Raw genomic sequence first — 15,784 nt, 5'->3', positions numbered from 1 at the left:
CTTCGTGGGGTGCCACCAAAACTGATCGATCTGATGTCTGAACTCTACTCTGGTACTGAGAGTGCTGTGAAGTGTGGTGGTACCACCTCTGACTTATTTCCAGTTGTTACTGGAGTTCGTCAGGGATGTGTACTTGCCCCCACACTTTTCAGCACTTGTATGGACTGGATTTTAGGGAGGATGTCGGAGAGATCAGGTTGCGGTGCATCGTTTGGGAATCTCAAGATCTCGGACCTTGATTTTGCAGACGATGCAGTCATCTTTGCGGAGACTTTAGACATCCTTTTAGGGGCCCTCGAGGTGCTGAATGAGGAGTCGGAGCCGCTGGGATTACGGGTTTCTTGGGTCAAAACTAAGATCCAGGCTTTCGCTGACATCTTGGATGCTGCTGTCCTGTCTGTGTCTGTTTGTGGTGAGGATGTTAAGGTCGTGGAGAGATTCACTTACCTTGGCAGTGATATTCATGTCTCTGCTGGCTGCGAGTCAGAGGTCAATAGACGTCTGGGTCGGGCCTAGGGAGTCATGGATTCACTGGATCATGGGGTGTGGCGCTGCCGGTACCTGTGCGGGAGGACGAAAGTCCGAGTCTTCAGGTCCTTGGTACTTCCAGTCTTGCTCTATGGGTGCGACACTTGGACTCTGACCAAGGATCTGAGACGGAGACTTAATTCCTTTGGTACCAGGTCTCTTCGGAGAATCCTTGGCTATCGCTGGTCGGATTTTGTGTCCAACGAGCGGTTTCTGTGAGAGACTCGGATGAGATTTGTTACCTGCATAGTCCGTGAGCGTCAGTTGCGGCTGTATGGACATGTGGCTCGTTTTCCTGACGCTGATCCTGCTCACCAGATTCTCTCAGCGAGGGAGTCTCATGAGTGGAGGAGGCCAGTGGGCCGACCACGTGCCTCATGGTTGCAGCAGGTTGACGATCATCTCAAGGAGATGGGGATGGGCCTGGCATCTGCCTGGGGGATGGCCAGACGGAGGCCCCTGGAGTACCGGCGGAGAGTGGACGCAGCGACGCGCTGTTCTGGCACATGCTCCCATACCTGACCTGACCTGGGTTGCTTTCATGCCCTGCAAAAACCTGGGTGGACAGAGCAAGGAAAAGGAGGTAGAGGGAGCAAGACAAAAATGGAGGCGGTAGAAGACTGACAGATAACTGACCTGTTTGTATTGCCGGAAAAACAAGCTTTCAATTTACACCGTAGTTTTCAGGATTACGACACTCGCCAGCTTGTTGGTGCACCACTACCCCAGTCTTCGTGATTACGACTCTTTCTCCATCTCCTTTGCAGAACCAAGTTTAGTGTTGAGTGGAGATCAGTGTTCATTATGAGTCTCATCGCTCTCTTGTTGGGATTTCTGCACTCAACTTCATTGAAATATTGTATTGCATTATTTATTATGTCTGTGCTGTTTTTGTTTTTGTTGACATCTCTTACTAAAAGATGAAGCGTCCGTCCATCTGTGTGTTTGTGAGTCACTTACAATAATAAATAAAAAATAGGGGCAATGCCCCAAGGTTCATGTGGTAGAACCAAGGAACCACTCTTCAATTAAATGCTGTTGTGTTGCTTCATTTATTTACCTCCTCCACCGAAGGTGAAGGAGGTTATGTTTTCACCGCTTTCTGTCTGTCTGTTTGTTTGTGTACAGGATATTTCAAAAGGTTGTGGACAGATCCGGATAAAATTTTGTGGACAGGTTGGGTGTGTGACAATGACGAACTAATTAGATTCTGGTGAAGATCCGGATCCGGATCCGCCAAAATATAATGGGCCTGAATGCTGAGATTTTCAGTATCAGGTGGCATTGTCAGAAGAAAGCAACATTTAAACTTCCTTTAGCTTACTATCAGTTTTTTGTTTTTCAGTGTTTCCATTGTCATGTTTCTCTTTTAGCATCCTTTCAGTGTGGATATGATCATTAATGATATTGAAAGCTTTAGTTTCTTACAATGCTTTTGAAACTTCGTACATAATAATACTGAATCTTGCATGGAATGAAAGCTAATTACACTGAAAGGAGGCGGCATTTTTGGTAACAATTGTGCTGCTCGCTAACTGAGTGGCTTATCTCGAGTGAATACATTTCATCAACGTTAAAAATGCCTTTGTGAATTATCTTTGCAGAAAAACAAACGAAAATGGCTTCTTGTACCATCTGTTCCCAGTTATTCAACACGGAAGTTCCTTTCGATCAGAAAACGACACAGACTTGCTCTCAGGGAACTGACAAATTTGGAAGTGTGTCTCACAAAAACAATTGCAAAAGTTGTTTAAAGACACTCGAGCAACTCCAAAGAAGTGATAATCCACACCAGTGTCCTGTGTGTAACAAAGGATTCACTTTGCTATCATCTTTAAAACTACATCAAAAAATACACACCGGTGAGAGGCCATACAAGTGCCCTGTGTGCGGTAAGGCGTTTCATCGACTGTTGTATTTGAACGATCATCAAAGAATGCACACTGGTGAGAAGCCATACAAGTGTTTTGTTTGTCATAAGGCCTTTGCTGACAGAACAACATCCAAAGATCACCAAAGAAGACATACTGGAGAGAAGCCCTACAATTGCTCTGTGTGTAACAAAGCCTTTGCTCACAGAACAACTTTCAAAAGTCATCAACGAATGCACACAGGAGAGAAGCCCTACAAGTGTGGTGTTTGCAGTAAGGCATTTTCTCAGTTATCAAATTTACAGAAACATCAAATAGTACATACAGGAGAGAAGTCTTTCAAATGTTGTGTGTGTAATAAGCTTTTTTCTCATTTAACAACGTTACAAAGTCATCGAACAGTGCACACAAGAGAGAGGCCATACAAGTGTTCTTTATGCAGTAAGGTTTTTGCTTGTTCATCGTCTTTATGTCGACATCAAAAAATACACACACGAGAGAAGCCCCCCTTAGAATCGACACTGTAGCTGAACTTATTGTACTCAGAAAAATAAAACAACATCATGAAAGAAATGTGTTTTGCAGCAGCACTGCTCATTCAAGAAGAAGGAACAGGCAAACAACACCACAAGAAAACTAGACCAGTTCCAACCCACTGAAACTAGATACCACCATGGAAACAGGGATTTTGGAGACAAAGAAAAACTAAGAAAGGAAAGGGGATGAATAGAACAGTTCATAAAGGGAAGCTAACGCCCAAAGTGAAACAGAAGAATCCAAAAAATAAAAAAGTTAAATTGAAGAGAAAGATCTCAAGTTCATGGGTGCTGAAAACACACTCAAAACAGAAATGATAGCACGAGCAGAAAAAAAAACTATGACAAAGCAAACGGAAGAAGAAAACAAAACCTGATGTCTGAAAACCCAAGACGATTCTACCATGCACTCGGGAAACAAGCAGAATGTCTAAACTCCCTCCAAAAAAGATGAACTAGAAAAGTTCTGCAAAGGAATTTATGAAAACCGAAAAGAACACAACAAGGAGACAAAATGGATCTGAAACTTGCAAAAGCAACATCTTGAGAAAATGCCCCGAGTGACGTTGGACGAAGAAATGGAAAAAAAGAAATAACAACTTGTAAAAATGCCAAACTTCAAAAACCCAGGCCTTCCAAAATTCTGGATAAAGTAACTACATGTTATCCACAATCACAATCGAGCATTCAACAAACGTATCCAAGGAGAAAAGGTAATGAATGAGTTGCTCACAGAAGGTGATACCTTCCTCACCCCAAAATTTGAATAAACCAAACTGTCTCACAAATATAGGCCAATAACATGTCAAACAACAACATCGTTTTTTCTTTAACCTAGAATAATCACATAAATTACTTGTCACCACCAAACACAACAAGGTCTAGAAGCAGAGCAGAAGGGATGTAAGAGATGTGCTCTGGAATAATTGACCACCTATTACTGAACAAGGCAGCCTGGTGTTGGTTTAACGGTTAAGGTGGCTGGCTTAAGATCTTAGGGTTTGAGCCCCTGTCGTGCTGTTATACAACACCACATGGGTTGACTCAGCCTGTCATCCTTCCGAGATCGGCAAAATGAGTACCATTTTACTGGTAACAGGGGCACTGCATCAGTGGCAAAGCAATTCTCCCAGCAATGATGCAACCAGCAGCCACATGCTGCACACAAAATGATGATGACTGAACAGAACCATACTTGAAAAATTAATGTTGTGAAGCACCAACTTGCCCATAGTTCGGATAGATAATAAAAAAGCTTTTGATCGTGTCCCACATTCATGGATGCTAAAATGCATGCAATTGTACAAGATCAACCCCCAAATAATCACACTAATTGAGAAAGCTTCCAGTTCTGGGTTTGGAGCGTTGGCAGGTCTCCTTCAAGGCTCCTTGCTATCTATCTCAAACTTAAGTTTCCAGTCATTATCTGTAATGTTTTAACTTTATTTTCTTACCTGCATGTTACTGTGTGTTCCTAGTTCGGTTTTGTTTCAAAAATCTTGCTATTTTGTGCGTTTTCGTCGACCTTGTCTTACCGAGTTCTTGAGGCCTACCCATCGTCCCACTCGGTGTATGATCGTGTTTATTTGTATTTTCTCCCCATTACCTTCAATTTCTATCTTCCCCACTTTCCCAACGTCCCCCATCCCTCCCAACTAAACACTCTATTTCTTGTCTTAAATAAAAATTAAAAAAAACTACCTTTCTCCTTGCACACTCACAAGTCTCGATTCTTCTTCTTCTTCCTCCTCCTCCTCTTCTTCTTCCTGCCAGCACACCCTCTTTATTCTACTGAGCTGACCCTCTCTTGCCATTACCTTCACGATTTCTTCCGATCTACAACCTTCCATTCCCGAATCTTACCTGTTCTTCAAAAATACATTAAAAAATAATAATCTTCCTTGTATCCTTTCGATCTCGACACCTCCTGTAACCACGTGTCTCTCTATCTCTCTCTCTGGTACTTTTCATCGACCCAGCAGCTTCACACTGCATTTACCGTCCAAATTCACCACATACTTCCACGATTTTACTTCAACCTTCCCTTTTCCAAATGTTATGCAATCCTTATTTCAAATAAATAATTTCACTTTTGACGATACACCTCCCAGAGCCAAGTGCTTCTCCCATAACCACGTGATCTGTTTAGACCCCCTGCGTTTATCGATCAAATTTCACCATTCACCTCACAATTTTTTCTACAACACTTCCATGACCTAATCTGATGAAAACTCTCTCAAACAACAATAATAATAATAATAATAAAAACGATCTCTTATAATGCTTCATCTTCCTCTTTCACACATTGGTACTTTTTACTGTATCATAATGCACTACTCTTCCACGATTTAAACAGACTGCTCTCAATTCGACCTCTCCTTCATACCTTGCCTAAAAAAATCCAACTGCAACAGCGTTTCTTCTCTCCATTCTCTGAATTTGCCTTTCTTGCATCCATCAAGAAACGTGTTTAATCGCATCTCTGACCAAAAACTTAAAAAAAAAAAAACCAGTTTGCTGTGAATGTTCGCTTTCCATCAACCATTCTTTTTTTTCCAATTTCAGTGCCAACTCAGCCCTCACTCTCAAAGCAACCATCACACTCTTCTCCCTCCAAGCATCCCTGTCACCTCTCTCAAAAACTCCCCCATCAACTTTCTCCCACCATTCACCCCCCCTTACTCACCCTTCTCAAAGTTGCCCCCCCTCTCATCCACAAAGCTGCCTCCTTCCACTGCCCTCTCACTTCCATCTCTCACTCCACCTCCTCAAATCCTCAACTGCCTTCTTCCTTCTCTCCCCCAGCACCACAGAGACTTTTCTCCTCCTCATCCGGTCCCCTCCCCAAGCTATTCTGCAATCCCCCACACTCTTTCAACAACCCTCCTTACCTCCCCCCCTCGTCCCTTGTCCTACCCTCCCCTCCCACCCCCTGCACCCAAAGCCTCCTCTCCTCCATCTTCATTAACAGTGTGGACCTCAAATATCCAGGGTCTTCGCTCAAATCTTTCAGATCTTTCCATACAGGTTGCCACTGACAAACCAGACATAATCTGCCTAACAGAAACTTTCCTCCCCCAAGACGTGTCTGACTCCCAAATATCTCTCCCTGGTTACTCCCTCCTCCAGTATGACAGACCTGAACCTCGTCCTGGTGGAGGAGTTGCTCTCTTCATCAAAGACTCTATTCCTCACTCTCCATGCACTGCTCTCACCCCCCCTCACACACCCAGGAATACCTCTGGCTATGGCTTCCCCTCCACTCCCACCTCATGTTTATATGTGTACTGTACCGTCCACCTAACAGTGATGACTCCATCTGCACCTCACTATCCGAAAACATGGACCAACTTCTATCTTCTCATCCAAACTATCTTCCTCATATGTGGCCATTTCAATTGTCATCATGCCAGTTGGCGAGGTGTGGGTACCTCTCTCACCTGTCATGACACCTCAGCAAAAGCTTTCTGCGACTCATTGGGACTGACTCAATCGGTCAACTTCCCGACCCAGATCTCAACCAATGGTTGAGTGTCAGTGATCCTCCGTAACAACAGATCAGTGTGTCAAGTGTCAACCCCCTCCCCCCCCCCCATCCATCTCTTCTGGATCTGATTTTGACAAAGTTCCCTGACAATATCTGCTGCTCTGCCTCCGCTCCAATCGGTTCTTCTGACCATGCCCTTGTCAAAGTGGACATCTCTCTGGCTATTATCAGAGAACCACCTCACCGCCATCGAGTCTGGCATTTCACTCAAGCCGACTGGCAGGGTCTCCAAGCAGCCATCAAGCTTATAGACTGGTCTTCTATCGTTACTTTCTCCAACATCAACTCATCCTGGGAATTCTTTCAAGGAAACTTGCTCTCCCGCATGCACAGATTTATCTCCTCTCGTCTTCAGTTGTCCTACCCTTCCTCCCACCCTTGGTTCACTGAAGCTTGTGGTGAGGCAGTTGTCTTGAAACAACTTGCCTTTGCCTCATGGAACGCAAACCCAACTGAGGGTAATCTCAGTTCCTTCCATTAAGCTCGGAACAAGTGTGTATCTACCCTCAGGAGAGCCAGAAAACAACATCTTTCGAAGCTCAAGTCCGAACTTTCAAACCTCTCTCCCTCTTCAAAATCCTGGTGGCATCTAATGAAATCTGTTTCTGGTGTTTGTTCCCCCTCCATCCTCTCCCTAACCTCAAATGGCCGCACTGCTGATACCGCACGTGAAAAGGTTGAATGCCTAAACTCGGTGTTTGCAGCTAAATCTTGTGTCCAAAACCCATCGCTTTCTCTACCCACCTTACCCAGTCGCACCCAACTGTCCCTGGACTCTGTGTCCTTTTCTCCTGACAAGGCGGAGAGATTGCTGTCAAACCTCGACTCAGATTCTGCAACCGGTCCAGACGGCATCAGCCCACGTGTCCTAAAAACCTGCTCTTCTGCTCTTGCTCACCCTCTCTTTGTTCTATTCACCCTCTCATTTGCTCAAGGTCATCTGCCATCTGCTTGGAAATCAGCATACATTACTGCCCTGCATAAAAAAGGTGCAAAAACAGATCCCTGCAACTACAGACCAATCAGCCTTCTCCCAATCATCAGCAAGGTTATGGAATCCATCATCGCTTCAGACATTAAATCATTCCTCTTCTCCAATGGCTTGATTTCCGATCATCAATTTGGTTTCAGACCAGGTCACACTACCCTGGATATGTTGCTTCTGCTCTGCCAACAATGGATGGAGGTCCTCAATGCCAGACAGGAAATCCGAGCCGTATCGCTGGACATAGCACGTGCTTTTGATACGGTCTGGCACCCTGCCCTGCTCACCAAACTCTCTTCCTATGGTATCCAAGGCCATCTCCACTCATGGTTCGCAGACTTCCTCTTCTGTCGTAGTCAACGTGTGGCCCAAAATGAAGTTCTTTCATCCCCTCTTCCTGTCTAGGCTGGAGTTCCTCAAGGTAGCGTTCTGGGCCCTGTTCTTTTTCTGGTTTTCATCAATGATCTCTCCGACTCTCTGGAAAATCCTCCATATCTCTTTGCTGATGACTCCACCCTCTGCCGTACCATCGGTCATCCCTCAGACCGGCAAGCAGCAGCTTCTTCGCTCACTGCAGATCTGGATAAAATCACAAACTGGTCCAACACGTGGAACATGTCTTTCAATCCGGACAAATCTCACACTCTCACTATGTCTCTCTGAAAGGACCATTTAGAAATCCCCCCGCCCCCATCTACTTTCTCAACAATCCTCTGGAAGAAGTCCTTTCTTTCAAACTTCTGGATCTCACTATCTGCCATGACCTTTCCTGGGAAAGCCACATTTCAAACCTCGCCTCCAAAGCCAGTCGCCTCTTCCTGTCCAGGCTGGAGTTCCTCAAGGTAGCGTTCTGGGCCCTGTTCTTTTTCTGGTTTTCATGAATTATCTCTCCGACTCTCTGGAAAATACTCTATGTCTCTTTGCTGATGACTCCACCCTCTGCCATACCATCGGTTATCCCTCAGACCGGCAAGCAGCAGCTTCTTCGCTCACTGCAGATCTGGATAAAATCACAAACTGGTCCAACACGTGGAACACGTCTTTCAATCCGGACAAATCTCACACTCTCACTATGTCTCTCTGAAAGGACCGTTTAGAAAACCCCCCATCCACTTTCTCCACAATCCTCTGGAAGAAGTCCTTTCTTCCAAACTTCTGGGTTTCACTATCTGCCATGACCTTTCCTGGGAAAGCCACATTTCAAACCTCGCCTCCAAAGCCAGTCGCCGACTGGGAATCCTCCGTCGTGCAAAGTTCTTCCTCGGCTCACCTGAGCTCCTGACCACTTCCAAAGGTTTCGTCCGCAGCCTGATAGAGTACTGCTCTCCCCTCTGGGCTGGTCATCCTGCCTCCCACCTTTCTCGGCTTCACACTGTGGAAACCAAGGCATTTCGGATTATTGACATCTCCCGCAATGAGGCTGAGTCTTTGGGCCTCTCACCGCAGGCTGGTCGGTGGTCTTTCTGTCTTCTACCGTCTCCTCTCCAGCTTCGCCCCCCTGCTCTCTCTGCGATTTGTCCCCACCACATTTCCGCAGGGCGCTCAAGGTCTGCCAACAACCCCCTTCTGGTAAAACTACCAAAATCACGAATCACTGCTCACCTTCACTCTTTCATTCCTCTTTTTTCCCGCCTTTGGAATAAACTCCCTCACTCTATTCAATCCCATTACTTCTCTCCAGGCCTTCAAAACAGCTGTTCACCACCACCTCTTATCATCCCACATCCAAATCCTCAATCTTTTCTACCCCCGATAATCCACCCAAGCCCACCTCCTTCAAATTCCCTGCTTTCCTTCCTGAAAGTCCCAGTAATGTCCATCTTGTATTCCCCATGTTCCCCGCCCCATCCCTCTCCCTTCCACAGATCTCCTAATGTCTCTGTTCCCCACTGTTTTGTCCTTCCCACTCCCGCCCCTCATGTCTCATGCCCCCCTTGCCGTGCGTTGTTTGTGTGAGCTCTCACACGAGCCTCGACAAGGTATACAAAAAAGTCAGGAGTGAAGATACGATGCAGGATCTTCCAAGGAGACAGCCTCCCCCCCCCTTTCCTGAGCATGGACACACTGAGTAAGCTCCTTAACGAGCAAGGATATGGATACACCCCACATCCAACAGAAGGACGTCAACGGCTCAGGAAAGGTGACACATATGCTGTATATGGATGATTTAAACCTCTTCACACTGAGGATGAAATATTGGCAGAACAACTAAAACTAGTAAAACAGATCTCAGATGACATTCAAATGGAATTTGATCCAGATAAGTGTGTCAAGTGCATGTGCGTACAAGTTTAACCAAGAAAAACCAACACCATTCATGTCGACTGAAGAACAACAAGGCAGCAGCTCGAAAAAAATACCTCATCGTAGAAGAGGGCCACCAAATATGTCACAAACAAATGCACAAAACAATTGCCAAGGCATACCTGTGTAGAATGAGGATGATCCTGAAAACGTATCTCTCCCCGAGAAACAAAATCAAAGGTATAAACAATCACGCAGTACCAGTGTTCCAATACAGATGCTGAGTAGTAAACTGGCCACAACCCGAAATGAACATGATAGATTATAATCAAAACAAGGAAACTCCTCACTTTCCACAAAATGTTCTTCAAAAATCAGTGCATCCTGAGAATGTACCTGCCAAAAGGAGAAGAAGGTGGTGGCCTGATGGAGCTCAACCAAGTGCAGAGAGCAATGAGTGTAGGGTTGGCCAAGTATGTGAAAAACTCAACAGACCACCGGATCTAATTTGTATCCAATCATGAAGACAACAAGCCAGAAAAGGTATCTCAAATCGACCTTGCATAAAATTCCCAACAGGTACGAATCGAAGATGCTATGCATAAAATTGAAACGGATACATAAAATTTTCCACGTCTTCGTCCTGGTTTCATCTTCAACTTTGGCAAAAGCCAATCGATGTTTTCTACAAACCTCATACTCAAGCGTTGGATGGACTCACCGAAGGAGAAAGTACTTTACACGCGTGGTTCACACATGGAAACAGAGTGCTCCGTAAGTGCTTCCAGGTGTTGAGGTGAAATGTATTTGAGCACATTTTGTGATGAAAAGTTTTGGTTTAATATCCGATTGAATTTGTCTGTTTGGTTGATTTTCATTTTTTTTAAACGTAATATATTTTGCTCATAACACGATGCGCCTCAAATATTTTACTGTTTGCTCTGCTCTCATTAACTTAATTAAATTCTCACTATTGTAATCATTTTATAATCCAAAACATAAAAAGTATCTGTGCAATTTAATTCCTTTTTTGTTTGCATACATCGTTGTCAAGTAAACTCAGTCGGTCTTTGAATGCCTTAATATTTGTATTCTGTGTATTGCAGGTACTTTTTATTCTGTTAAACTCGCTATTTTTTTTTTACTGTTCTTGAAGTTTTCTTGAAGTTTTAGGTTATCTTTCTTATCTCGAGTTACGTGCAGCAAAACTATTTTTATTTTTTGCTGACGAAGTCTCTATCCCCACCTCTTGGGGCCAAAACTTTTCTCTAATCAAACTACATAATAAATCCACAAATATTGAAAAATATTTTTCTGCAAATGATTTAGGTTGCAAGTTCAACTTAACAGCTCAATTTTTAGTTGGAATACACGATTGAGAAACAAACTATCAACGAGAACGGGCACTCGGGAGAGCGCATACCTTCGCCGCCGCTACTTTTTTCCAGGCACATTTGAAAAACGTCCATGACGTCACAACCATCAGTCCGATGGATGTCAAATTTGGTGTTAGACGTCATTGAGGGCAGTCCAACAAAATGGAATGATAAACACTAAAAAAAATCGAAAGTTTAAAAATGACGTCATCTTGTGACGTCATTTTGACGCACTTCCAATGACGTCACCACCAATCGCGGACTACCATCCTGAAAGCTCTTATTTCACGGAACATTTTAACGTTGGTTTCATGGCAATAGCTCTATTAGATCTGAAGTTATGCCTACAAGTATATTTTGACCTTGAGTGTGACCTTGACCTTGACCATAGAGTTAATTTGCAAAACCTGTTCATAAATAAGCAGATATTTTGGTACTGATCATAATGCCTAGATTTGGGACAATTTCCTTTCCAAATTACATAGATATTTGAATATAAAATATCAGGACATTTTAACCACAATTGAAAAACGTTATGTTCAAACATCAATGACGTCATAACGGTCAGTCCGAACGACGTCAAATTTGGTGTTTGACGTCCTTAAGGTAAGACCTACAAAATGGTATGATCAAAACTGATGAGGTCGAAAAGTGAAAATTTACGTCATCTTGTGACGTCATTTTGACGCACTTCTGATGACGTCACGTCAAATCTGACCCCACGTACCCGAAAGGTATTTCGTCATGGAACAATATGGCGTTGGTTGCATGTCGATAGCTGTCTTATGAAGGAAGTTATGCTCAAAAGTTTGTTTTTGACCTTTTCATGACCTTGACCTTTGACCCGATCGCTCCCAAAATCTAATCAAATCGTCCTTGGATAATCATGAATCATCCCACCAATTTTCATGCAATTCGGTTTAATACTTTGAGTTATGCGAATAACAAACAAACACACATATTCACAAATAAATAAATACACAGCGACCAAAACATAACCTTTCGCAGAATCTTCTTCTTCTTCTTTCGGCTGCTCCCGTTAGGGGTCGCCACAGCGGATCATCCGTCTGATCCGCATAGTGATTTCGCACATGTTTTACACCGGATGCCCATCCTGACGCAACCCTGGTCGCCTCTTACGACACAGGGATATAACCTTTCGCAGAATGCGAAGGTAATTTTTTTTTTTTTTGATTGATTAAAGGATCATATCCCCAAGCTGCCTTGAAAGCCTGTTGTCACTTCAAAATTGTCCGCAGGGTGAAATTCATCCTGTGCTTTCGCAATGTATGAAGCCGTCATTCGAAGTGTCACAGAATATTGCTTCACATTGTGGATTGGTCCCACTGCTTTCCACCCCTTAACACAACAAGCCAAGTTAAATAAATAACTAGGGATCCCAAAATAGACCAAGAGATGGATGTGACAAAGAATACAAAACGCTATCAGACGTTTGTGATAAAAGTAAGCCAATATAAAAACAGGAAGCCTTTTATTCTTGCGCTTGTTGAAAGAGTTAAAAAAATGGGAGGCGATATATTTCTAAGCAGGAAATAAATAAAATTTCGGGAGTGATCAAGGCAGCGGTTTGAGCACATTTCATTGTCTATACACCACTCGGGTTCAATTTTTTTCTCGAATTGAAAAATTATAATTTTCCTGTCAGTTTAGATTAATTTGAAGGAACTGGCAATTTGTCAGATCCAGAGATGATGTAATCTACACGTTACTTCCTTCATATAATAGATGAATACATGTTCATGCATATGTGAAATACAGTTTGTAATGTGTAATTCCACGTAATGTAAAATGTGACTTCAGCGTCTCAATTCTCCCCATGTTCCTCTCCCCCCGCCCCCCCCCCGTATCCTCTTAATCCTTTCTCCTCTCCTCTATTCCCCTCATCAACTCCCTACTCCCCCTCCCCTCCTCCCCTCCCCCTGCATCACACCAGACCACATACATTCAAAACGGCAATTGAAATTCTATCCTACCTCTTCTCTCACCCCTCTTTCCTCTCCTGCCTTTCCAAATCACAAACCCCAAGTCATCAACCTCCTGCTTCCAACCCAAAGGCTGCATTCCACTCCAAACTTTCAAACCCGCTCTCCACCACAACTCCTCAACCCTTCCGCAACAACCCCTCCCCCCCCCCAAACGCAACCTCTCCCTTCCAACGCTGTCCCATCTCCCACCCCCACCCCCTCCGAACCCCAACTCTCTGCCCTCCTCTCCCACTCATAAAAGCAAAAGGGCATTCCAAGTTCGATCATTACATATTTAATATCGTGATTGAAGTTTTATTACTTGGAACCTCCTTGTCATTACTCGTCAATAAACGACTATCTCAGTATTCTGTTGTATTTTGTGTCACTGACAATCTTCTAACAAGAAAAAGAGCAATCAGAGATTACAAACCCTCACCAGGACTTCTTTTGAGTGGTGTATTTTTATAGGTTTTCAGGTAAATCCAATATGGCTTCCAAACCATGTGACCAATGACATCATATGTGTGAACCTTTTGTTCCTCATGGACAGGCGGTCATATGTGTAAAGTTTCACCTCGATTTGTTCAGTACCTTCAGAGAAGAAGATTTTTGAAGGTTTTTTTTTAAACAATATCGCTTCCGAAATACATACCGATGACATCATGAATTTTTTTTTCTGTGAACCATTTTATCCCTAGATGACCCTCAAAAATTTTCATACTGAACGAATGTGGCGTTCTACATATGCAATTATGACGTCATAACGAGGGCACCTATGACGTCATAAATATCATCGAAACATTTTAAATAAGTAGTCGCATCAATGGTGAAAATTTCATCTCAATCCGACAAGCGGTTGCGGAGAAAAACACGAAAGTTCTGTGTGGACAAACAGACAGACAGACAAACAAACAGACCCTCTCTGAATCCTTCAGCGAGGGTAATTAAAGTGTTTTTACGCCATTTGTTGAAATTAAATAAATAAAATATAATCGGTTTCGATTCCCACAAGCCCGCTTTTCGTCCCCTCGAACTTGCCACTAATGTTTATTTACTTCACATGATCCGTGAATGATTTCGTAAATCCTGAATATGGACATGATTCGGCCTCAAAAACTTGGGTAAAAACCAAAAGGTTAAAAAAAATTTTCTTGAACAATTCATGTTATAGAAACGGTCCTCTTGATTGGACAGAAGTTTTCTTTGGGCGGTGTATCGTAGACCGGTGTATCAGGCCTCGAGTGAGTACGTTACTTATACACTGCCTAGGTTTTTTCCCACAGGAACGATTGAGTAATATGGATTGTGAAGATGGTATGTTGAGGTTGTCATGATTTGTTGTCAACGACACAAATTTAATTACATGTTTACACCGCTGTGTATCGTAGACCGCTGCCTCGATCGCTCCTAAACAAAACATGCATGACCTCATATTCCTTTGTACGAGTTGTAATCAAAACATCCCTTCATTTCCTCAAAAGGTAACTTTATATCATTAAAGAAGATATGTTATTCAGTCTTCAAATGTACACCAGAGGCCTGAAGCCTGAGACCTATACGGAGAGAACAAAATGGTGTTGATTTGATTTGAGGAAAGAATTGTGGGTGGAGTCACGCCAGCGAAGCTCCGCCCTGGACAGACAGACACACAGGTGGAGAGTATATTTTCCCAGTATAATATATACTTGATTTTCCCAGTATACTAAGTAGGTCAAAGGGTCAATTAATATCGACCATGTTGCGGTGGGAAGTGTTAATCGTAATGAACCGTAATGAACCGTAATGAACATCGACCGTAATGAACCGAAACAATCTTTTACTGCGTTCAAACCAAATGGAGGTGGCTCACACGCATGGGAAATGAAATAAGCACACAAGATCCTTCGTCTGCTTTTAAATGAGGCTTATTTTCCAACACAATTACTAGGGGAAAATATAACCCGACGGAAAGTACGATGGTGGGGTGAGGGGGGAAGAAGAACACGGATCCAATAGATAAATAATTGTTTACAAGGGAATAAAATCGAAGGCGCCTCCACACCAGACTCAAGCACAGATGGGGAGGGAAACGAGAAACTGGGTGAGGCCTTAACTTGGTGCTTGTCAACGTGGGATGGCGACGAAGCAGGCATGACGAACCAGGGAGGCAAGATGATGAACAGGCGAGCAGGAACGACGAAGGCACATGGGCCGGATGACGAACAGACGCATGGGTAGGAACCAAGGAGGATGACGAAGCAGGGAGACGAACAGAAACACTTCTCCTCAGGTGAAGCAAACACTTCCAACTCCAAGGCCGAACCAACCACACTCTCGCCCTTGCTCACTCCGAGGCGATCCCCAACTGTCCTTCTCTGGCATGATTCCAACTGCCCTTTTTTTCTCCTCCATCTTTTCATGATGCCTCCTTTCAAGCCCCTCCCCTCTCTTTCTCAAGGCTCCACCCCGCCCACCCAGTGTGTCACAGAAGGCTGCACATCAGATTCCTTCACCTTCAACCCTGTTATTTATTGACAACACATCACCCTTCGTATGATGCACATTTAAATAGGTCAATCCTTAAGCTAGCATTTCCCTACTTAATACATTGAAATGGCTAACTACCTGAACCTACCGCCCACCCTACAATTGTAACAATATACTGCATATATAAATATATATGATATTAGCAAGGTCCTGTGGAACATCCACACAATCCAATGTAAAATG

At 43.7% G+C, this 15,784-nt stretch overlaps 1 protein-coding gene across 2 annotated transcripts in view; it reads left to right on the top strand.

Annotated features, from left to right (window-relative positions):
• Nucleotides 1-13,232, top strand: part of LOC147009081 (uncharacterized) — a 45,416-nt gene extending 32,184 nt beyond the window's left edge. For both annotated transcript variants that reach the window (XM_085862865.1, XM_085862864.1), the window contains exon 2: nt 2,133-13,232. In XM_085862865.1, coding sequence (XP_085718991.1) covers nt 2,147-2,926 — 780 coding nt within the window. In that variant the 5' untranslated portion in view covers nt 2,133-2,146 and the 3' untranslated portion in view covers nt 2,927-13,232. The remainder of the gene's footprint in view (nt 1-2,132) is intronic.
• The last annotated feature ends 2,552 nt before the right edge of the window (nt 13,233-15,784 follow it).

This window comes from Eptatretus burgeri, chromosome 17 (genome assembly GCF_056783735.1).
Source record: "Eptatretus burgeri isolate ZD-2024b chromosome 17, Ebu_testis_v1, whole genome shotgun sequence".
NCBI lineage: Eukaryota > Metazoa > Chordata > Myxini > Myxiniformes > Myxinidae > Eptatretus > Eptatretus burgeri.
Note: the sequence above shows the minus strand (reverse complement) of the source record. Positions and strands in the feature narration are given on the sequence as shown.